This window comes from Phytophthora sojae (assembly GCF_000149755.1).
Source record: "Phytophthora sojae unplaced genomic scaffold PHYSOscaffold_1, whole genome shotgun sequence".
In the NCBI taxonomy this organism is placed as follows: Eukaryota; Oomycota; class Peronosporomycetes; order Peronosporales; family Peronosporaceae; genus Phytophthora; species Phytophthora sojae.
In genome coordinates this window covers 9,780,143-9,802,887 of record NW_009258115.1, presented here as the reverse complement: position 1 = coordinate 9,802,887, position 22,745 = coordinate 9,780,143, and the positions used below count along the sequence as shown (strand labels likewise).

The 22,745-nt window shown below is 54.9% G+C and overlaps 5 protein-coding genes across 5 annotated transcripts; all 5 read left to right on the top strand.

Moving 5' to 3' along the window:
* Positions 1-2,865: 2,865 nt before the first annotated feature.
* On the top strand, positions 2,866-3,456 carry PHYSODRAFT_423245 (hypothetical protein; the record flags this gene model as incomplete). Its single annotated transcript, XM_009518506.1, has 1 exon — positions 2,866-3,456. A coding segment is annotated over one exon (591 nt), but the record flags the coding sequence as incomplete, so codon positions are not given.
* A 4,873-nt stretch (positions 3,457-8,329) lies between these two features.
* Positions 8,330-8,602, top strand: PHYSODRAFT_477731 (hypothetical protein; the record flags this gene model as incomplete). The annotated part of the gene is made up of 1 exon (XM_009518505.1): positions 8,330-8,602. A coding segment is annotated over one exon (273 nt), but the record flags the coding sequence as incomplete, so codon positions are not given.
* A 4,147-nt stretch (positions 8,603-12,749) lies between these two features.
* Positions 12,750-12,911, top strand: PHYSODRAFT_376934 (hypothetical protein; the record flags this gene model as incomplete). Its single annotated transcript, XM_009518504.1, has 1 exon — positions 12,750-12,911. A coding segment is annotated over one exon (162 nt), but the record flags the coding sequence as incomplete, so codon positions are not given.
* A 2,194-nt stretch (positions 12,912-15,105) lies between these two features.
* PHYSODRAFT_476681 (hypothetical protein) lies at positions 15,106-15,507 on the top strand (the record flags this gene model as incomplete). The annotated part of the gene is made up of 1 exon (XM_009518503.1): positions 15,106-15,507. One exon carries the CDS (start codon positions 15,106-15,108, stop codon positions 15,505-15,507), a length of 402 nt encoding a protein of 133 aa, XP_009516798.1.
* A 2,654-nt stretch (positions 15,508-18,161) lies between these two features.
* On the top strand, positions 18,162-18,503 carry PHYSODRAFT_374576 (hypothetical protein; the record flags this gene model as incomplete). The annotated part of the gene is made up of 1 exon (XM_009518502.1): positions 18,162-18,503. A coding segment is annotated over one exon (342 nt), but the record flags the coding sequence as incomplete, so codon positions are not given.
* Positions 18,504-22,745: the final 4,242 nt, after the last annotated feature.

Sequence of the window (22,745 nt, the reverse complement as noted above, 5' to 3'; positions counted from 1 at the left end):
TGGTCCCAATCGGGCTGCCACAGTTAGCTGAGCCTGCTGTTGATGCGGACGATCTGTTCGTGTTCACGGGCGAAAGCAAACGGCCTGACGACCTGAAGAACAATGAACGTGTGAAACCGACGGAAAATGGAGAGAACCGAGATGCAAGTCTCGTTGAGATTGGTATTGATGAAGATGATGATGATGAACGTGATGGACACCCGACCGAGGCTTTGATCACAAGTGTAGCCCAGATCAGGGGACCACCTCGCAGCCTCGTTCGGGCGGTGAAATTACTGCCCGGTGAGAGACTGGGGTGGTGGTCGTCCCAACGATACGACAAGAGGAAGCGAATGAGAGCTTTGGTCAATGGCGCTGTGGACGACGCGCGAACGAGGATACTCCTTGACACTGGAGCGAATGTTAGCGTGATTTCTGCCAGCTTCGCCAAGCGGCTACGTGTGCGAGAAGTCCGGGACCACGGACGAAGTCTCGAAGTCCGCGGCATCAACCCAGGGGTGATGGAGACCCGGCGACGGAAGCTCGTTAAGATCACCCTCGGGTGGGAGCAGGTCTACGAATTTGAAATGTGGATAATGGATCACAGTGCCGGGGTTGATGTGGTCCTTGGGATGGACTTCATGATCCCGGCTGGAATCCGGCTGGATCTATTTCATGGCACCGCACGCCTTCCGGACGAGGTCATGGTACCACTGCTGAAGTCGCAGAGTGTTGAAGATGACGAACCTTACGGCACGCAGCCTTCGTGTGGGCCGACCGAAGATTATACGTACCCGGTCGCGAGTGGCGAGAGTTTCGACTGCCGCGCCTGCGGCTACCTCGTTCGGAGTACGATGTGTGGGTACGACGCACGGACAAGCTCGTGCCGACCGTAACGAGGCTTCGACGGGGGCAGCCGACGTGGGTACGGCTCACCAATATTACGACCACAGCGGCACAGTGTGCGAAGCATGACTCCGTGATGCTGTGGGTACCGCATGGTGAACTACCGCGAGAGACTGGCTACGCGAGGTTGGATTCTAACCAGTACAAAGAGCATGGCTTTCCTACGTGCAAGGGAAGACTGATCACAGCTGGAGCGACGGTGACTACGTCTTTCCGGCGCTGTCATGTGGCAAGCCGGACTGTGGATGATCGTGCTCGAACCGTGGCGTGATTTGGGGTCGACCCAAGCCCAGATCGACGACAGATCTCGCAGATCTAGGACGGCCGAGGGCGGAAGATGATGGATCGGCGGCGTGCGGCAACCGGCACAAGTCATCGATCGAGATTTGATCGCCGATCGCCGATCGGGAGTCGATCGCAGACCGGGAGTCGATCGTGGATCGGGAGCCGATCGCGCCGGCGTCATCGGGCCACTTGAGATCTCCCGAAGAACTCCCTCTGATCCACAGATCCTTGCTGCCTGTCTCTCGATCGCTGATCTCCCATACTTCCAGTCGATCGGCCCTGCCGCCTTTCTCAGAGAACAATTCTTATTCAGCACTTCTCCCCATCCACCCCCTGGCCGCAAGTCGGGTCGTACGGCAGCTCACTGCGGACACAGTCTCCAACTCTCCATGCATCTCCATGGCCTAGTCTGCCCAGATCAATCCGCTTGGTTGAGGCGAGCAATCCCGATCGCTTAGTGGAACCGATACTCGAATCGTATCCGGCGCTGTAGATCTCGCGTCTTCGCAACGAGTTCAACCACGACGTCGGGGCTCAGCCGCGACCGTAGCATCGCTCATCGTAATACCCCCAACTCCTCGTCGATCACCATTTCTCTCGAGTCGATCCATCCGTCGCCAACAGGATCAGCGAAGATCCACCATCGTAACTCCCTGTTGTCGCTCCATAATCATCCGATCTGCACTCACACGCACATACTCAGTAATATGAAACCCCTTCCTCCGATCGACGGCCTCCCCGTCGATCCGCCATCCATCTCGCTCACCAAGGTGACCCGCTCACCCTGGTGGCCCGATCTCACTCCTCCTCGTGAGACTGCATCGCGCCAAATCGGTTCCGGTTCATGCGATCTCGAAGGAACTCGTGCAACAAAGCTCCACAGTTGAGATCAGCTTCGTCGACCCAGTCAGGCTCGTTGTAACCCTTCCAGTGTACCAGGAATTCTCGATAAGTCCGGCCGTACCGCGTCCTTCGACCCGTCCGCATGTCCGTGATCTCATCTACTTCGTACTCATTCGCGTCTCGAGCTGGGGCCCAGCTGTCCTCCGGAAGTAAGACTTCGTCGAAATCGAGTCGATCCGCTGCGTCCACCGTGAGCGCGATCTGCGGTCGATCGGGGAAGTCTCTGACCAACTTCAGCTTCGAGACATGCACGATCGGGAACAGGTGATAGTCCGTACCAGCGATCTGAAGCTTCATCGTATACTCGTTCACCTTCTCCGCAACACGGAACGGGCCGTGCCACAGGTGGGCCAACTTCCGGGCATACCCCTCTTTCACTCGATCCAGGTACAGTCACACCTGAGATCCAGCTTCGATCGAGTGTGGTCGAACTTCTTCCTTGTGTCGATCGGCCCGACCCGGAAATGCAACTACAGGCCTTGGATCAACTCCAGGCCGACCGATCGGAGCGAACAACCCTCGATCGGAGCGTATACTCGGACGCAGAGCGAAGATTCCCGCGCTGCTCCACAACCTATCGCCGCGTCACGCCAAGACATTCGATCTTCACCAAGTGCTGCATCTTTGGAGCCCCGAGAGAGCAGATCCAACCCGCCGACGGGTACACAAGGTGAGAACAAGTTCAGCCGATCACGGATCGTTGGGGGACCCCCTCCGTTAGTCGGTTTCTGGGCGCTGGTGGGAAGCTCGATCAGGCCTTAACCAGATTTTGGCTGATCCCGCTACACCACAATGGTGCGCGTGCCCGGATCTTTTGGGGACTCCGGATTTCACCGTGAGTCCGTAGAAGATGCGCAAGTGAAGAAAAAACCAGGGGAAGAGGCGTCGTCGGATATCGGATCGACGAAGACGCTGCTGAACAAAACGAGATCCGCGGATCGACAGAGTGCTCGGAGGACTTCTGTTGACGGAATCGAGGGCGATCTGGGCACAGATCTAGAAGACAAACCTCAACATCCTCCCCAGGTCCCTTCGGGGACTCCGGTGGATCTTGGGGCGAACCGAGATTCACTAACAAAACAAACTAAGGCGGGATCCGACCGATACGCGTTCGCCGACTCGCCGATCAGGCTCGATCCGGACTACCTGGACGCGATCGCGGACAAAGACCAGATTGTGAGGAAGAAGCTGAGAGCGCCAGGCCTGGACAACGAAGATCCCAGACCGTCGGCGCTCGACTGGTCCGAGGCTGACCTGGATCGTCAGTATCACTTGAAGGAACTGCGAGACTTCTTGCGTCAAGATTCCGTCATGGTGATCTTGCGGCCAGAGCAGATCGACGACCCGAAGGGCCCGTTCTCGGCCCCCCGAGTGACGGACAACAAGCTGATGGCGGTGAAGAACCTGCTCGGACTGTTGAAGGAAGCCGGCTTCGTGGCTGGCGCCTTTGAAGCGAATGATCTTTTCGATCAGGATCTTGATGTGTTCCAGATAGCGATCCAGACATTGGTCGACAAGTTGAGACCTTTGGTCGACGTGATCGCGGACAGTCCGGACCCGATGGTGCCAGATCTAGTGTCGCCAGCTCCCGCGTCGTCGCCGCGGATGGAGTCCACTGGGTACCGATCGTCGTCTCCTTATGTCTCCGCAGCGGAACACGTATCGGATACGTCGTCTGAACCTCAACGGATGTCCCTCGGCCCTTCCGGATCTGCGATGTTGGACGCACGATCACGGAGTCAACGTCAGGAACCAATGCGATCAGGACCTCGGAAGCAGAAACCCAAGTCGACCGATCGGACCACCAGTGCTACCGGATCAGATGAGTCGAATGGCAGACTGGAGTCTTACTTTCAGGCTGCGATGACTCGATTTCTGAAGGAACAACAGGCCATGGTGGTAACACCTACTCCAGTGGTCGACGACCACGTTGGATCGCGGGACGTGGAGATGGAATCAGCCGGATCGCCGGATCAAGATTTCTCTCAGTGGGAATACGATCCGGACGACATTGATCTACCGAGTTCGGTCCCTGCTGCGGTGGCCACCGCTGCCTCAGGATCCACTGGGTCCTCATTGATCCAGCGTGTGCGGATTCCGGCGATGTCCGATCTTAAGGAGTTCAGTGGCAAGGATCAGGACGAAGACCGCGCCCGATCGTGGATCAGCAAGGTAAAGTCGGCGTTCCTGCGAGATCAGGCTACGGACGAAGAGAAATGTCTGACCTTTGCTGATCTACTGACGGGCCCGGCGAAGAACTGGTACCGCCAGCTGGGCCGATCGACGCGGAACAAGTGAAGCGATCTACTCCGGAGTTTCCAGATCCAGTATTGTGGCCTGGGAGTATCGGTCGCTTGGCAGTATTACCATTCTCGCAAGAGGTCAGATGAATCGCCGTTGGAGTATCTCTATCGACTAAATGTGGCGGCTCTGCGTGCGAGATTGAAGATCAAGGACGGAGATTCCAAGGCCCGCCAAGAACATGTCGAACACTTTATCGAGACGCTGGGAGATCCGGAACTGGCCGATCGGCTCACTCTACTCCGGCTTGCGGACGCAGAAGATCTGGAGGAAGTCCTACGCGCTCGAGAGCGCGCGAAGAGCAGACAGAAGCGATCTGCCTTTGGATCGAAGTATCGTCAGAAGGTTCCGACCTCCGCACCAGCTGCTGCAACCAAGCGGGCAGTGCGTGTAGTGCAGATCGCGAGCCAGGAGTCTGGATCGGACACGGGATCAGACGGATCAGACTCGGAGGGTGATCTACGTCGCGTTTACCTAGCGTCGGCCGAGGACAAGTCCCGCAACGCTGGGGGCGACGCGACGAAGCCGGATCGAAGCAACCAGGCGCAGATCAACCATGACGCACCTCGATCGGATCCACGATCTTCACCTGACGGATCGGAGCGATCAAACCGCTGCTCACATTGTGGATCGCGGAAACACACCGATCTCGATTGTTGGAGACGTTTGACGTGCGAGAAGTGTGGCAAGAGAGGTCATCTGGCGGATCGCTGCCTGTTTGTGTGCCGTGGATGTGGTGAACTACACGCGGTAGATCGAGTAAGTGGACGGACTGATCTACGCGGTAATACATGTGATCTGCATGCGAAATCTACCGCCAAGGTCTTAAGTCTACATCGATCGGACGACTTCAGCCGTTCTGACGCCGAAGTGCCCTTGGATGTCCAGTCTGGAGAAACGCGGGGCTATTGGAAGCAACGCAGACCGGAAGAATTGTTCACGCCAGCTGATGGAGAAGTGACGACCGAGATCCCGGAGCATGATCGCGATCGAAGTCGGCCTCGCGTCAGTGAACACCGCAGATCTGGCGATGTGGTGCCCGATCTCCTCCCTGGAGAGTCCAGAGGGTACTGGGAACATCATTCACCAGGTAAGTGGTTCCGTCAGGCCAAGATCACTGGCAAGATCAACAATGAGAATTCGATCTTACTCTTAGATACTGGCGCCGAGGTGGCCATCGTGGACACCGCCTTTGCTCGTAAGGTGGGGTGCTATGTCGACACGTGTCAGAGCCAGGAATGTGTGGGGATTGGTGAAAGCGTGTACATGACGGAAGGAAGGACCAGGATCAAGGTTACGCTGGTAGGATCGCTGGTGTATTTCTTCGATATCTGGGTTGGCGATCTATCAGGACAAGAGGCGATCCTGGGTATGGACTTTATGGTTCCAGCGGGGATCCGCCTCGATCTTGCGGACGGCTCCATCTGTCTCTCCAACGAAGTCAAGATCCAGCTTAGCGGACGGCGTCAACTGTACAACGACAATGTCCGACACGTGTGTGTGGATCAGGGAATGCAGATCGCGATCGGGGATTCGATCGAGCTTCCGCTGCGAATGAAGGTGACGGATCGAGAAAAGCTATGGGTCACCCGAGGAGATCGCTGGGTGCCAACCGTGGTCCGAGGACCTGGCGGGATCAGATATCTCCAGATTACCAACATCAGTGACAAAGATCTTGTCTTGCATCGAAATGAACGGATCGGGATGTGGCTGGCCGGAGATCGGATACCCCGGATCCCAGGATATGTGTCGATCGGATCTCGTCGATACATGGAATGGCAGAATCTAGCCTTTCAAGCCACGATAGATGACCGACCGACGGACCAGGAGGCACCAACGGGACCTCCAGTACCTGCCGTCGAGCGACCGATTTATCCAACGCCCCGAGCCATCCTCCAGAGACGCAAGGTATCCCCGATCGTCGATCAATCGACGGGTCCACCCGATCCACCAAGCAAACCGGAGGCAATGAGCCCTGATCCGGGGGTGGCCGTCGTTGATACTCCTAGATCAGGGGGCGGACCGTTGCAGGACGATGATCGCGTGACAGAGGAGTCGGGGTCGTCAGCTTCAACTGTCCTCGTCGGAGATCCACCAGACCCACGGTCGGATCCTGTTGAGTCGGTGTGTGAACCTTCCAGATCGGAGGAGGAATGCTCTCCAAAGCGGAAACAGGTGGGGCTAGACTCCCAGCCTTCGCCGATCACGGATCAAGCGTATGCCCCGATAGATGACGCGAAGCCGTAAGATGATCGTGCTGGCGATCCAGAGGGGAAGCCAGATCATGTGGATTCCGGTGGTAACGCAGCTGAGAAAGGCGAAATCGTGTCCCCTCACTTGCCATCGGCCGATCAGGTCGACGGTTGTGCCGTCGAACCAGATCTTGGGGGCGGGAGTACCGATCGGACACACCCTTTTGCGGTCTTAGCTGTGGAAGAGGCGAGATCAAGTGACGATACAGCAGTCGACGGTGTTCCAGCATCTGAACGACTGCCGCAAGTGGCTGAAGACTCATCGATCGTTGGAGGTGATCAGCTGGGAATGGAGCCCAAACCCACTTCAAATCGGGGCGATCTCGCTACATCCGAACCCGATCGAGACGTTGGCGCTCACGATCAGGTCCATTACCACGAGGGCGGGAATCTGCCAGCAGAAGAGGTCGAAGGTGAATTAGCTGTGCTTCCTGAAATTGTGATCTCGACGATAGACGAGGTGAAGATCGATGATATTAAGGTGGGTGATCTGGAGTTCAACACCCCGGAGGAGATCGATCGGCTGCGAAAGAAGATCTGGCACAGGAATCACCTGCTGATCGGCAAGGGCAATGCACTCCCCCAGCAGCCCGGGGCGTCGCCTTGCGACATCGACGTGGGCGACGCGAAGCCGATCGCTCAACGCGTCCGGAAAGTTGCCCCTCAGTTCGTGGAGAAGGTGTCCGACCTGATCAAGGGATTATTGTCAGCCAAGATGATTCGGAAATCTCGATCACCATGGGCCTCGCCGATCGTCGTGATCATCAAGAAGAACGGCGTGGATATCCGACTCTGTATCGACTATCGGCTCGTCAACAGTCTAACTAGGCTGATGGTATATCCGATGCCCTTGATCAACGACCTGCTGGAAGATCTGGACAAGGTACTCTGGTATTGCTCTTTGGGCATGGCTAGTGGATTCTGGGTGGTGACAATCACCGATCGAGCTCGTGCGATCTTGGCCTTTATCACCCACATGGGTCTGTTCGAGTGGAACCGGATGCCGTTCGGCTTGAAGAACGCTCCTCAGATCTACCAGCGACTTCGGGACGACGCGTTGTATGGGTTCACCAGGATCCCGCGATCGTCAGACTGTGAAGTCACTACGGACTTGATCGAGTCAGGAGAACCAGAAGATCCGGGGCGTCCATCAGTGCTAGGTCGCAGATCGTACATCGATGACATTCTCGTGACGGCCGGATCATGGGATGAGCTGTGCGATCGTGTGGATCACCTGCTGGACGCTTGTGATAAGTGGAACCTCTCGATCAGTGTGGAGAAGAGCTCTTGGGGGATGCGTAAGGTGGACTATCTGGGACATCGTGTGTCGAACGACGGGCTAGAGGCCAATCCGAAAGATCTCACTGCTCTGACTGATCTGCCGTTCCCCGGATCGCTCCGATCGATGCAGTCGTTCTTGGGCAGCCTCAATTATTACAGCCGTTTCTTGGAAGATTACGCGATCTACGCGGCGATCCTGTAAGAACTGCGCGAGGTGGATTTCGCCAAGCTGAAGAAACACCCCGATCTGCGCCAGATCCTAGATCATCAGATGCCGAACTTAGTGACTACAGACCCAGTCGACCCCGATCGGGCTTCATCAGCTCCTGAAGTCGGCGTCGGCGATGAACGCTTGATCCGTGCTCATCGTGCCTTTTCGACTCTAAAGATGAAGATCGCGACGACACCGATCCTGCGGCACTTCGATCGCAAAAAGTGTGCTGAAGTCCGACACTGCATCCACCGGTTGTGAAAATGCGCGTGTAGAATGGGGTAAGAAGATCCCTGAGCAGGCATTCATCACCCTTCTCAACTGCGTTGTGCGAGATCTGAATCGAAACGGGAATCGACGCGTGGCTACGTCAAGCAGGAGTGGCGTGATATCTGGTTCACATCTCACACGTTTCGTCGAGCTGGTGCGCAATACAGGTTCATGTTTGCTGTTCCCGAGCGTCGGTGGTCACTGCGCATGGTGAAGTGGTGGGTGGGATGGACCCCAAATGAGTCGGCCGAGACGCTTGTGCGCTATCTACTGGACCAAGCGGCTAGTGACGAAGACAAACAATTAGCGGACTGCTTAGCGCCGGATCGCGAAGCGCACTCGGGCTGTCCTACCACGTACTCAGGTTGGAAGCGAAACCTAACGATTCCTGTCCGACAGCCCCCATCGGCAGATGCCATCGAAAAGCGGCTGAAAATTGTTGAGAAATCCGTCAAAGCGCTCCACGACAAGATTGACTTGCTGGTATCCGTCTTGCAATGTGGCAGGTGTTGGTCTATTCAACGAGTCGTGATGAGACTCTGCAAGGACGAGAACGCCGTCTCTACGAGCAATGGTTGGCTGAACAGCCGCCTGCGCTCGAGCGCCGAACTTACCCGAAGCCGCGAAAGATCCTCCCGAGGCCACCCGATGCCCCGCCATGGCCAGAAGGCCGTCGACAAGCACCGTTGGATGATGAGTACTCGTCTCCCGATGTACATGGCTACGACGACGACCCCAGGGCCAGTGAAGGCTCGGTCGAGGTCGCTCGAGCTGATACAACCGATGTGGAACGTGCTGGTGGGTCGAACGATGGTTCGTACGACGAGGCCAGCGCGTCGGATGACTCGGACGTACCCGGAGATTCGCCGCCTAGCCGAGCGGGTTGCCTGCCCGTGAATCCGAACAGTGGTGCTGACTCTACCGGCCAGGGAGCGACATACGCCTCGGTTGAGGCATCGGAAGCCAGTGATGAGCTGCGTGATGGTGACAGCGTGACGAACGACGGTTCGGAGGATGACTGCGACGTGGTAGCAGTGGCCGAGACAACTACATGGGATGTCCTGCCAACAGGGACCGCTGCGTCCAGCCTGAAGCTAGGAGAAACGTCGGTTGCGGTGTGTAGTAGCGAAGTCAACTGGGGTGAACACGACCCAGGGCCTAACGACGTTCCTACTGAAGCCGGAACCTCCACCGCTGACGCCGACACTGAATTCCATGATTCGGATGTAAGTGCGATCGATGACCCCGACCAGGTACTGGAGGCGACCTATATCTCGGTCATGCATGCCATGGTTGCAGAAGGGTCTGGCGAAGGTGATGACACCGTGAACGATGTTTCAGAACATGTCGCAAACAAGAATAATCTCACCAAGAACGCGCTGGAGTATCTACCGACACCTCGACTGAAGCCTACCACTCGGATTTGGCTCTACATGGAACGAGGTAAACCAAGACACGAGTGCTGATTCTCGGTGGCGGGCTGGCCGAGGTTTCGAAGTGGAACGAACTTGAGATGATGAACCTGTGCGCAGCCGAACATCGTTCGTTTTGGTGGTGACATGTACGAGTTGCGAGGGCAGCATTATTTGTTTGCACGTGGCCCAAGTCGCGGACGAGGACTAGTTGCATACGTTAACGACGATTGACCTGCTCGCGAGGGTAACCCAGCTCGCGACGACAGACGAAAGAAGCGACTGGAGATGATGATTGAACTGCCTGCGAGGGCTATCCAGCTCGCAGTGACAGACGAAGGAAATTACTGGAATTTGCATATTACATGTGCTGTGAACGAGGCACGATGGAGTGTCATGTCAGAATGCCTTGGTCAGCACCTCAGCAGATGAAACGAAGAAGGATGAAGCTCAAGGGAGGGTGACCGAGGCATCGGACGCCGATATTAACATGGAAGAAGCTCGCGCTCGTGCGCCGGACCTCGGCTTGCGACGATGTATGGATTTGATGATGAAGAGGAGATACGAGTGGATCTGGGACAGCTACGACCGACATGTAAGTCTCGTTCAAGGCAGCGGTACCTGCTGTAGCCTGCGCGATAACTGTGGGAACCCTCAACGAGAATTGGTGCGACACGATTGCAACACGGCGAGTCGTCGGGTGGAGGCTTGGGTACCCAGACCTTACGTTACGACCACCGAGTATTTGCTGTAAGTGCATCACGAACCACGGCCAACACTGGTACGGTTTCTCACGCCAAAGAGGAAGAAGCTGAAGGCTCGACCAACGTTTCTGGTGCGGTGGTTTCCGAGCCACAGACTGAGGCAACTAAACCCGATTTGATTACGACCACCGGAAAATCCGGATGGAACTGTGGAACGAAGGCAACGAAACCACGGTCAACACAGCTACACAATCTCCGAGTGATAACGAAGCAACTGATGGTGTGACCGACGTTGGCGGTGCAGCGATTCGCGAGCTTCAGGCTGGGGCAACCATACCTGCCTCCTTTACGACCACCGAAGTTCCGACGTAGTAATGGTGTAAGGCTGAACGAGTCATCGCACGTTCCCTGACTACTGCCCATGCAGTGGAGCCCTCGAACGACACAGAACCGGCTACAGCAGAGGCCAGTGTCGCTGAGAAGCATGCGGTCGAGGTGCGGCGAGCGGCGGTCCGCAGCCTGTCGATGGAAGGTCGGACCATACGACCACCGGAATCCCGGTGGTGTAGCAATGGATGGAGTACTGATTGGAAAGTGAACGGCTGCCGTACGACGTCCTGTTCGAGTTCAACACGTTGCAAAAGATGACAGTGAAGATGGAGTAAACGGAACCAACATGCAAAGACCAGCAGCCTGCATCTTATCGATGGAACGACCAAGGTCGGACCATACGACCACCGGAGTGCTCCTGGTGTGTGCGTTGCCATGTGCCCTGTAGCGGCTCTAAGCGTCCTCAAAGTCTCGGTGGCCCCAGCAGAAGCTGAAATACCACAGGAGGAGCCTTGTCGTGTGTTGACCGACGCTTCAGTAGCGACGAAAGTTACTGGAGGCCCGGTCACATGTGCAGCTTGCGCCGGAACCGTATTATCAGCGCCTACAGGAGCGCCGGTTGGTAATGAAAGATCTTGCGGCCCAAGAGAGCGTTGCAAGGTGTCGGTGACTACACTGACAGCACCCTTGGATGACGGAGAACAAGCTAGCGTAACTAACGAGGATCCATATGATGGTGAAGCGCAACCAGACTCGACCGTACAATATCGAAACACGGAAGGTCCCGGAGCGCGGCGGTCGCAGCGGTTAAGCGCAAGCGCGACGGATAAACCATGAAGGCGACGGACGGAGGGCGCCTAGACGCTCACCTGTTGTAGAGGCTCGTGTCCAGGCGGGGGCAGCTGTGGTATCGGAAAATGACAGTTCCCGGAGCGATCGCCCGTCGCCTAAGAATCAAGGTACAATCAAGGAGCAGTCAAGCGCGAGATGGAGGTAGCCGCTTTTGTTAGGCTGACTACATTATCCTCGTTGGACTGACAGATAGGTGCCGGAGCTTCGTCGGGTCCTAATACAACCCCGAACGAGGCTTCATGGTACCCACTTTTAGGTACATATGCATTTAGTTGCGTACTTCGACCGCGCTTATTAGTGTGGCCGTGGTCGTCATTTGATGTGTCCAGGATCGCCCCGTTGCGATCGTTCACACTTGATATTTGTATAGGGACATAGGACTAGTCAAAGGATGACCAGAACGAGGCTCCCAGAGCCTCACAAACTCAGTAATAAAAAGACAGTCTTCCCCCAAAGCAAGTCCGACTTCGGTAAGTGTAGCTAGCTTATTGCAGTGCCTGGACACGCTCGGCTGCGTGTGGATGCCTGTCGGGGAGCTTATCGTGCATTGACCGAGAGTTTCCTTGGCAGCGCCAAGAGTTGGCGTGGCCGGAGAGGCAGGAACGGTATTAGAGTATCGTTCGGTATATATTTGTGGGATTAGAGTATCCCTGAGTGTATAAGTCTACCTACCGAGGTTTTACCTTGGTCCCCCTGTATAAGGCCTAACACGTCGGTACCCTTCCTTTCTGAGGGACTGCAGTGGGGTTGCGCGAAAGCGCCACATAGTATCCTAGCCTAAGCTCGTGGCTAGTGGTACAGGTTTTTGGGTTGGCCGAAGACAACCTAAGGTGCACAGATGCGCTTGCAACCGACCCGGTGTAAGGGATCGTTCCTGGTCTTCAGGTTTTGATCCAATAAGCGTTTACCTTTGCGGGTTAGCGTGTTGTTGGTGTCTCCAATACCTTTTGGTAGAGGAGGATTTTAGTGGAATTACCACACCACATATCTAATGATGTATGCAACATTGCGCCGCATTCATGGCTTCATGCAGCCTGTTCCGGCGCCAGAGATAGTTCGAGACTATCACCGCTCAATGGGCGGCGTCGGCGTTCATGACCAACTGAGGATGCGCTACAGTGTCCAGCTAGCCTACAAGACGCGCAAGTACTACAAGACCCTCTTCTTGGGCCTCTTTGACATGGCGCTGGTGAACGCCTTCAACATCTACCGCTTCTTCAGAAAGGTGAACAACAAGCGCCCCCCCAAAAAACTTTGCGTTTCTAGAAACACTGATGGAGCAGCTACTCGCCGTCGACTCTTCGGAAGCGTTCGCTGCAATCGAGGTATGTGATATGTTGCCGGTTCAACATAGACGTCCACGCTTACGCTGATATCCAACATATCATCGTGTTATGTTGTTGCTTTTGATTGCAGCAAGCGACAAGCGCTCGAGAACGGACGGCGGCTTCCCCAGTCCGAGATGGAGCTACGCAGCGGTCAGCTGCAGACGAAGGGCTTGCACCAGCGGATTGCGACCACCGGCTAGAAGAGAACCCAGATACAGTCGGCTGTGAGCAGGGGACGAAGCGCCGACAAGGTGTGCGCCATCCTCAAGGTGAAGCCAAGGAAACTCACCAAGTACTTGTGCCCAGAGTGCTCCACGGGCGATCGACGGTGCGGGGCAGCGCTTTCTACTGCTATGGTTCTGTGGTGCAGACTAACATGTTATGTTGATGCAGCAAGTATCTGTGTAATGTAGCACGGGAGGGGAGAGCCAAAACCTGCTTCCAGACCTGTCACACCGACTGGAGCAACGGGAACGACACCCCGAAGGCGCTCCTGCAAGAGCACAAGATCCGCAATCGGCCGCCGCCCTCGCGCCCTGGTAAGAAGCGACGGCGCATCGCACAAGGGGGGCGTCACGCCGTCGCGGAGTCCGAGGGAACGGCGGGAGCAGGTCGAAGTGGCGCGTCGGCTAGTGAGGCTGCCGAGGAAGAGAATGATGAAAGTGCAGGGGAGGCAGACGACGAATCGTCGTAGGCAGTGTGTCTGTTCTTTGGTAGCTTGCAATCAATGGAAACTCTACTTCTGCGGATTGCAATCAATGAATGCGTTACTCTTGCTTTCCTGTCATTGGCTGCAACACGTGAAGCCATCGCTGCTGGACGTGTGCAACGATGCAAAGATGGGCTCTCCAATAACCGGAACATTCGTTATGTTGATTTCGCCATCATACGCACTGTTACTGCCTCATTTTGGCTGCATAACATGGCTTTATGTTGTAGGAGCCGCTACTTTACCCACCTGTCTTCTCTCTCGCACAACCCCAACCACCCTCTCCAAATCCGTACTTACGCGGCGACACATACAAAACCCAATATACTTGGATACGGGACGGTAAAAATATACCCTCGTAAAGAGAGCCGGGAAGTAAGGGGTTAAACCAGACATCGTCCACTGTCATACTCACTCTGATGTATCACCGTCTTGACCCCAACGCAAATATAAGGTGCTTACCTTACTACTTAATATGTGGTGGTCGTTCCGATATGCATCACTGATGCAGCATCCGTTTCTTTAGGCCCGATACGCATGCACGGGTTCTCCTTGGCTAGTCGTCATCGTCACTTCTATTATGTACGACGAACCCGTATGCATCGCTGCTAATGCACTAGCGTCGACTTTGCAAGCCTCGATAAAGGCGCTCATTGACGCATCGAGGCGCACGCACAACTCATGAATGCCTTTGTTGTCGGGACCACAGCAATTATACGCATTCGTGCTGCACGTAGTTGTCGCCCGATTGGGCCTTATCTAGCTACTGCCTGCATAAGAATTACCCCCAAGAGCACCAACGCGTCGCATTATAGGGTATTTCCCAAAAAGTGGACCCCCTCCACCTGCCATTTCCCAAAAGGTGCCCCCCCTGAGAATAGTGTGGTGCACACTGTTGGAGGCCCGCCCACAAACACATTGCTCAGTCGCCAAGAGTCCTCAGAGTTCACACAGGGCCCGCACGGCAGCCCGCCCACAAGTCAGCGAGCAGCCCCCACCCCGACATGCACTGCGAGGCCGGCAGTCAGTGACCGGCCACCACTCATCCAGAGGCCGGAACGAAGTGCGAGGCCGGCAACCAGTGCGAGGGCGGCAGTCAGTGAGCGCCGGCAGTCAGTGAGCGCCGGCAACCAGTGCGCGTCGGCAACCAGTGAGCGCCGGGCAACCAGTAAGCGGCAGTCAGTGAGCGCCGGCAGTCGCGAAAGCATCGAGATACATGCATGCACTTTAAGACGGGCATGCTTTGCGAGTCAGAAATTGTGCAACAGTTGACAAGCATTGAGCATCCTAACAATAGAGGAGATAGGTAACGAAGGACAGATAAGTATGTTTAGCTCTCAAGTTGCCTAACATCAACATGTTCTCACTCCAAGTTTCTCCACATGGAGGGTCAACCTCTTATAAACCTTGTCAAACACAATGGTCGGGATAGCATCGCGTTGGGAGATGTGTTCCCTTCGATTAAGGCTACGACGCAGTTCCTTCAGCAGTACAACTACATCAACGACAAGTGCGTGCATCCAGTAAAGGGGAAGAAGCAAGGCGGCAAAAAGAGAACTTATGTCTGCTCGGATAGTTCTTCGTGCAAGTGGCGTGCAGTTATTAATCGTCGCAAGGTCTCCGCCACAGAAAACGAGTATGAAGTTACCGAGCCAAACGACCAGCACTCCGACTCATGTACTTCATACCGCAAGCCAACCCAAAAACTACTAGAGGCCACGGATTCGTTTGCAGCCGCAGTGACAACAAATAAAACAGCTAACATGAGCACGATCCAAGCTTAATCTCAAGAAATGGACGGAGTAAACCTACAGCACCTTCGCAGTGTGTTGTACCGAGCTAAGGATGCGGTGCTTTCAAAGATTGACCTCAAGTGGGCAGAATCGTTCGCTCTGATACCCTCGCTCTTGGAGCTTTTTCGACAGAAAAATCCCGGCACCTGGGTAGCTCTGGATCTGGATACGAAACATCGTTTTCTTAGAGCATTTATTGCTCTTGGATCGGCAATTGAAGGTCTACAGTCATGCCTGCCGATGTACGGTTTCGACGAACTCATTCAAAGAATGAGAAGTATCAAGGTGTGCTTCTCACTCTCCTCGGTCGTGACGGGAATGGGAATGACATTACGATCGCATTTGCGGTGGTGCACTCTGAGAATGAAGACAATATCCAATGGTTCTTCGAGCAATGTGTGGCAGCGGGGCCACGGGATACGTCGGCCGTCCATGTTCTTCTGGGGCTCCGTGTAGTAGTTCCAGTTGTAGCGGTCGTCCGCCAGGTTGTAAGCCAGCGCCGCGGGCATGTGGATTCGCGCCGAGTCCCATTTGCCGACGTCGCTAGGACCGGACTCCACCAGCAGCACCTTGGTGTTCGGGTCGGTTGGCGAGCACGCAGCCGGCAGAGCCTCCGCCCACAATGACGTAGTCGTACTCCCCCGGTGCCGCCGAGGAGCTGAGAGCGCTCTGCACTCCGTGGCGACCACGAAAGGCGAGGGCCTTTGCTTGGAGCGAGCGCTGAAGCATCTTGAATGCGAGCTCGGAGACGGAAGCAGCAGAATGGAAAATGAGAAGCTCCCCACTGCGATCGCTTCGCGCGCTCGGCTCCGGGGCATACGTTGACACGTCCGTGGTTTTGTTGAAGTTGGGAAGGGAACTGCTACATGTGCGGTCTCTAGTGGACCCACTTGTGGACAGGTTATTTCTTTACATGAGTGGGGATCGTCATGATGCAAACGGAGACGTGTACATCAGCAGCGGCTGTCGGTTGAAGCACGGTACGAGTTGCGTCCTCACTGCTGTACGAACTTGTATCCAGAACTTTACCTCCATTACGGGGTACCTACGGGGTACCTAGGGGATACAAGAATCCAATTGTTTTCGAGCGTGTAATTTTGCGGCCCGCCTTCGCCTGACATGGATCATTTCCGTCCAACAGGTTGGATCATTTCAGTCCAACAGGTCCAACAGGCGATGGTGGTAACTCTTTTGTTAAACAAAACGTCTTAAGCAATCAGCCACAACTTCAACCACGTCAATGTAAGCTTTGAAGTTGTGGTCTCTTCCGGGCTTTGCGGCTGGGCTAGACCGCACCGAGCAGCATGGCCTCGTCACGAGCTCTTAACGAGCTCTTAATTAAATGCTTCTTTCACTGTAGCTGGGAATCCCAGTTGGGATAGATGCTGTACCTGCGCTACCGTCTTGTTGCGATGTTAATCGCGCTCTGTAGCTTAAGTTCCATCAGCAGTGAAGCTTGGACGAGTTGCTAAATCGATTTGTTCCGCTTGTCTTTTCAGACATTTTTAAAATACACTGTTGATACTTACACTGCCCGATGCCGCTTTTTAAGTTTACTTTAATTTCTGGAATAACGCGATGTTAGGAATATAAAAATGACCGAATGTCGTTAAATTACAGAGCTGGGTCGACCGATATTCCTCTAGAATATCGCCCCTGTTATATTCCATAGGAATAGGATTTGTTTTGGAATATGGGTAGTAATTTTTGTCCGTAATCTATTTATGGGTTTTACTGGAAGCGACGAAGTGCTGATAGCCCAACCCAAACAGGATTAATTCGTAGGTCGTAAGAACTAGTTCATAAGAACTGTCGTTACTACCTGTTTGATGTCAGATACCGGTATCGCCAGAATCATTTACTTGACTTTTGTATTAAAATCAAATATCTTGAGTTTTGTATACATTCGAATGAGTTACTGTTGTATCGGATCGATTTATCTAAGGGTGGGGATTTTTCTCACGTGTGAAATGAATTATTTTCACGTGTGTGAGATTTTGGCTGTTTTTCATGTGAATCGCACGTGTACGAATGAAATCCACGTGTACGTTTTGAAGGTTCGACTGTTTTCACGTGTGATGGGGATAAGGTCAATCAATATCCTACTAGTTAGCTCAGGGTTTGAGCTTGAGTGCTTTCGCTACGTCAAAAGCTATTATAAGTCGTATTCCAGGGGCCTGGCTGTGGGTTACTGTCTATATATATCCAACGTAGCGCTGCCAAAGCAGCGCAAGAACTCATTCACAGAAAAAAACTGAAGCCCGATGTCATCCGCCGCTTCCTGCAACTCCGATTCGTCGCTGGTGCTCTCGTCAGGCAGTGAATACGATCCTGACAGCGAGAATGACGACCAGATCCGTCTACACCCCGATCTAGACCCACCCAAGGTCCCAACGCCATTTCCAGTTATTCAGTCAGCTCGTGGACCCCCTGCCCATACGAGTAAAAAAACATGGCGCAATCGGTCAAGGGTGACTTTTGTAGGAACTTATACCTCAATGCGCGAAGCGCGTCGAATGCTTGACAGCTCGGAGATGTGCAGATACAAACACGACTACAGCTACACGTGCAAGGCTGGCAGCGTGACCGTGCTGCAGTGCAGTACCCACGACAACTGCGGCAGACCAGCATGAATTACGGAGCAAGGCCCTGGTATATTTGCTTTGCGCGTGATAGGTGAGCACACCACGGATCAGTCCGACGCTCCTCGAACTGGCATCGACAAGCGCTTTGAGCTCGAGGTCGACAACATGTTGCTTGGCGGCGCATCTCCCAGTCGTTGTCTCGTGCTGCTCTCCGAGCGATACGAAGACGACATGGATCTGCGAGACTGTTTACCCGACTTGGTGCAGCTAAAAAACCGCAAGGGCACTTTGCTATCGAACGGGCTGTTCGACGTATCGACAATGGCGGAGCTGATGGAATGGGTAGCTTCGAAGGAATGCAACACGCGTGAGCAGTTTCATCGATACGACGAAGGCAACGATAACTCTGTGTTTGCTGCTCAAGATCCTTTGTGTCAAGACGCACTCATTGTTCTCAATGTGTTTCATGAAAAGATAGACAACTACAATCGTAATGGGCCTACTTTGGCTCACTACTTTAGCTTACACGTGTGCGCACGTGTACGAGGAAGCGTAGCTTGGTTTAAACTAGAGTTAATTATACTCGGGCCTCCGAGTATAGATTAATCTAAATAAACGATCCAAATAATGTTTTGGGTTAAAATGAGAACTGCTATTTTTGTTTTATGTTTCTGACTTCTTCTAAATGTAATATTCTAAACTGGGAATCTGCCAACGGCTGGTTGGCAGAATTCCAATGCTATGCATGTCGCTCATTGGCTAAAAGATGCTGCTTTCAGCCAATAGGAATCCTAAGTCTCTATGGACCACCCGTCGTGGTGATCGTAAATGTATGTAGCCTTTGGTGTGTCTACACCAAGGACGAGAAAGTCTTTCGAACCCCTAACAGACGTCGTGTCTGTTAAAGTCACAAGTGACTGTAGCCACTTGTGCGTGTAACCCCGTTACACCATCCCCCCGTCAAGGTTAGACGTGCCGGTCCTGGCACGTCAACCACCATTGACCGCTTGGTCAATGCGTGACGTTTGAAGAGAGCGTGCTCGTAATGGAACGAGCACGTCGAAGTTGAAGACCCCTGGCGCAGCAGCGGAGAACCTCTCTGGTGCTGAGTAGCATGCGCGGCAACGTGCGAAGCGCGTCGCTGCCGCGGGGGCAGGTACCTACGTCTGCCCTCGAAGTGTCTTCGGGCGCTGCTGTTAACAGCAGCGCTCGCATTGCGTTCCAGTATGTAGCGCATGGTGGGCTTCGTATGCCCTCACCAAGTCTGGAACGTCTTGGAGCAAGACGTTCCGTGGCTTCCATGTATCTTGGTTGGGAGAAATCCTCTCCAACGAGTACGAAAACGAACTGGTTGCCTGTTCGTTCTCGGGATACTGTGATCAACAATCCGCTCAACAATCCATCGCGTTGAGCCGTGTACATCACGAATCGGCGGCGGTGGTGGTGGAAACACGACCCGTGTGTGGTCAACTTGGTGTTGACCCTGATCTCGCGTCTCCCCACGACCGAGTTCCGGTCGTGGAGAAATTCCAGAGCGCTGGGTTCGGCGCTCTGAAGTATCCTCAGGTTGCGGCGGCCTCCCAGACCGCCTCGATCGTTCCGGCCGAGCTGGACCATTAGCTCGACCCGCTGCCCCAGCGCGACTTCGCGCTGGAGAGGATGACGGCTTCCGCCGAGTCTTCTGCTTCGGTTCAGCCGAGCTAGGTAGCTCGTACTGCAGGTATGGCTTGAGCCGTCCGACGTAGAACGTCGGATGGAGGCGCATACTAGACGGTATGTCCAGTGTGTAGGCGTTGCCATGTCGTGCCACCACAGTGGACGGCCCGATGAAGCGCGGAGCGAGCTTGCTCGCCCCGAAGTCGGAAACGGCATGTTTAGGCAAGTTTAGACTAGCTAACAAGATTAATGAACCCTTCTTGAATTCATTAGTGTTGCCCCTACCAACATTGTCTGCGTTCAGCTTCTGTCGGTCGACAGAAGCTGCAATAGTGTCTTGGACAAACCGAATGACGGCTTGTCTGCGCTGCACGAAGTTGATTGCGTCCGAGCTGAACTCGTTCAGCTCGTTTCTAGCAGTAGGCCCGGCATCTGCGTTCGTCTTCGCGGTGTCTGTGCCCTGCACAGACCCGTTCTTCTTCTTCTTGCTCTTGTCGGCGTCTGTGTCCTGCACAGACGCGTGTTTCTTCTTCTTTTAGCTCGTAGTCGCGGCTGACACTGTGCAAGTGTCAGCGGCATTCTGCGGCTGCTGCGGTGCAGTCGGAGATCCTCCCCCACTTAAGGAAGGAGCCACCATCCCGAGTAGACTCGGGAGGCGTGGGTGCGTCATGGCATTCACGTAGAATGGTATATGCCCAGTCGAGGCATGCGCCGAGTTGTTGATGGCGAACTCCGCCATCGGCAGACACTCGCTCCAGTGTTGGAACGAGTGAGCATAGCTCTTAAGCACGTCTACGAGCACGCGGTTCACGCGCTCGGTCTGCCCGTCCGTCTGCGGATGGTCCGCAGTCGACATCGAAAGTTGACTCCCAAGAAGTGTAAACACTTCTTGCCAAAGGTGCGCAGTGAAGCGCGGGTCTCGACCCGACACAATGTCGATCGGCATGCCATGGTGTTTAAACACCATGTCGACGAACAGACGTGCAGTCTGCTTCGCAGTCACTTCAGCGGGTACCGCAGCAAGATGTATCATCTTGCTGAAGCGGTCAACAAAGACCACAACGCCCGTGTTCCCCTGACGTCCGGTGAAAGACCGAACACGAAGTCCAAAGACATGGACTGCCAACACTCTCGTGGAGTTGGTAGTGACTGCAAGGGAGCCTGCGCGAAAGGCGCAGGCTTCACACGTTGACAAACCTCGCAAGCACGGACGTACTTGCGCACCCATTTGTACTGGTGGGCCCAGTAGAAGTCTCGCGTGAGAAGAAGGTATGTCTTCTCACGGCCCGGATGCCCCGCAGTCGGTGCATCGTGATACTCGTACATGATCCTGAGTCGCAGGTCATGGTCATTGGGCACGACAACGCGGTCCGCGTTGTCGTCGACTGCAGTGTAGAGTAATAACCCGTCGTGCACCCGGTAACGGTGTGCACGAGCACGAAGATGCTTCGGCAGCTTCTGACGAGCTTGGTCAGAAGGCGCTGAGCCGTAGGCCAGCAAGAGCTTCGCGTCCGCGTCGTGCGCGTACGCGACCTTCACGTCGCCCAACAGTGACGACGTTGGGGTGCTCGATCGTATGGCGTCAATGGCATTGACGTCGGCATCAGTCGTGGCGTAGTCAGGTTGACGCGAGAGCGCGTCGGCCACCACATTGAGTCTTCCGGGTTTGTACTCAACCCGGAAGTTATACTCTGCGAAGAATGAGAGCCATCTCGCCATCCGTTGCGAGATGTGCGGCGACTTCACAGCTGTCCGCAGCGACGTGTGGTCTGGGTAGACCACGAACGGTTTGCTTCCGAGTAGATACACTCGGAACTTCGCGAGTGCATACTTCATGGCAAGGAGCTCCTTGTCATGTACCGGGTAGTTGCGCTCAGCTGGCTTCAGCTGACGCGATTGGTAGTAGACGACACGATCACGACCCTCGTGATCGTGCTGCATCAACGCACATCCGATTGTGAAGTCGGATGCGTCACATACAACGTGGAATGGGCGATCTTGGTCGGCCACCGCCAAGATCGGCGCCTCAGTCAAGCCCCGCTTGATTGCATCGAAGGCCTGCTGACACTCAGCAGTCCAAACCCACTCGTCCTTCTTCAGGAGCTGTGACAGCGGGCGTATCATGCCCGCGTAGTCCTTCATGTACTTGGACAAGTACGTGGCCAAGCCAAGGAACTGCCGCAGTTCCTTGACGTTCGACGGCGTCGGCCACTCATTGATCACTCTGACCTTCTCAGGGTCAGGGCGGACACCGTTCTTCCCGACGAGACACCCGAGCACGGGTATCTCGCTCGCCCCGAAGATGCACTTCTTCAGGTTCGCATAGAGCTTGTGCTTGCGCATGAGCGCAAGCAGCTTCCGGAGATGCACCTTGTGCATCTCAACATCGCTCATCCCGTCCGCAGCCCGGCTGTGGACGAACACATCGTCGAAGTAGCTCGGTGCGAAGTCGCGCACCGAGCGCAACAAGTGCGTCACGCACCTGTTGAAGGTCGCAGGGGCGTTCTTCAGACCCTGCGGCATCACTAGCCACTCCCAGAGCATGCCGCTCGGCGTGCTCACAGCCGTGACAGGGATATCGCTCTCACGCATGAGGATCTGATAGAACCCATCGCGCAGATCAAGAGCACTGTAGATAGTGCTCCTGGCCATCGAATCGATGATAACATCTTTTCGCGGTATCGGTGTCTGCGCCGGTATCGTCGCATCGTTCAGCTTGTTATACGCATGAACGATGCGCCAGCCGCCCTGTGGCTTCTTGACACAGAACGTCGGAGCACTGTGCGGGGACTTCGATTCCCGCACTTGTCCAGCTTTGCGACGACTTTCGAAGAAGTCGTCGATCGCTTTGACCTGCTCTCGCGGCAGTGGCCACTGCCGCGTGACACAGTACTTCGTCCCCGGCACGAGATCAATCTCGTGCTGGATGCCCTTATCCTGCGGAAGCTCCGCAGGAATCTCTTCCGGAAGTACGTCCGCGTACTCCCG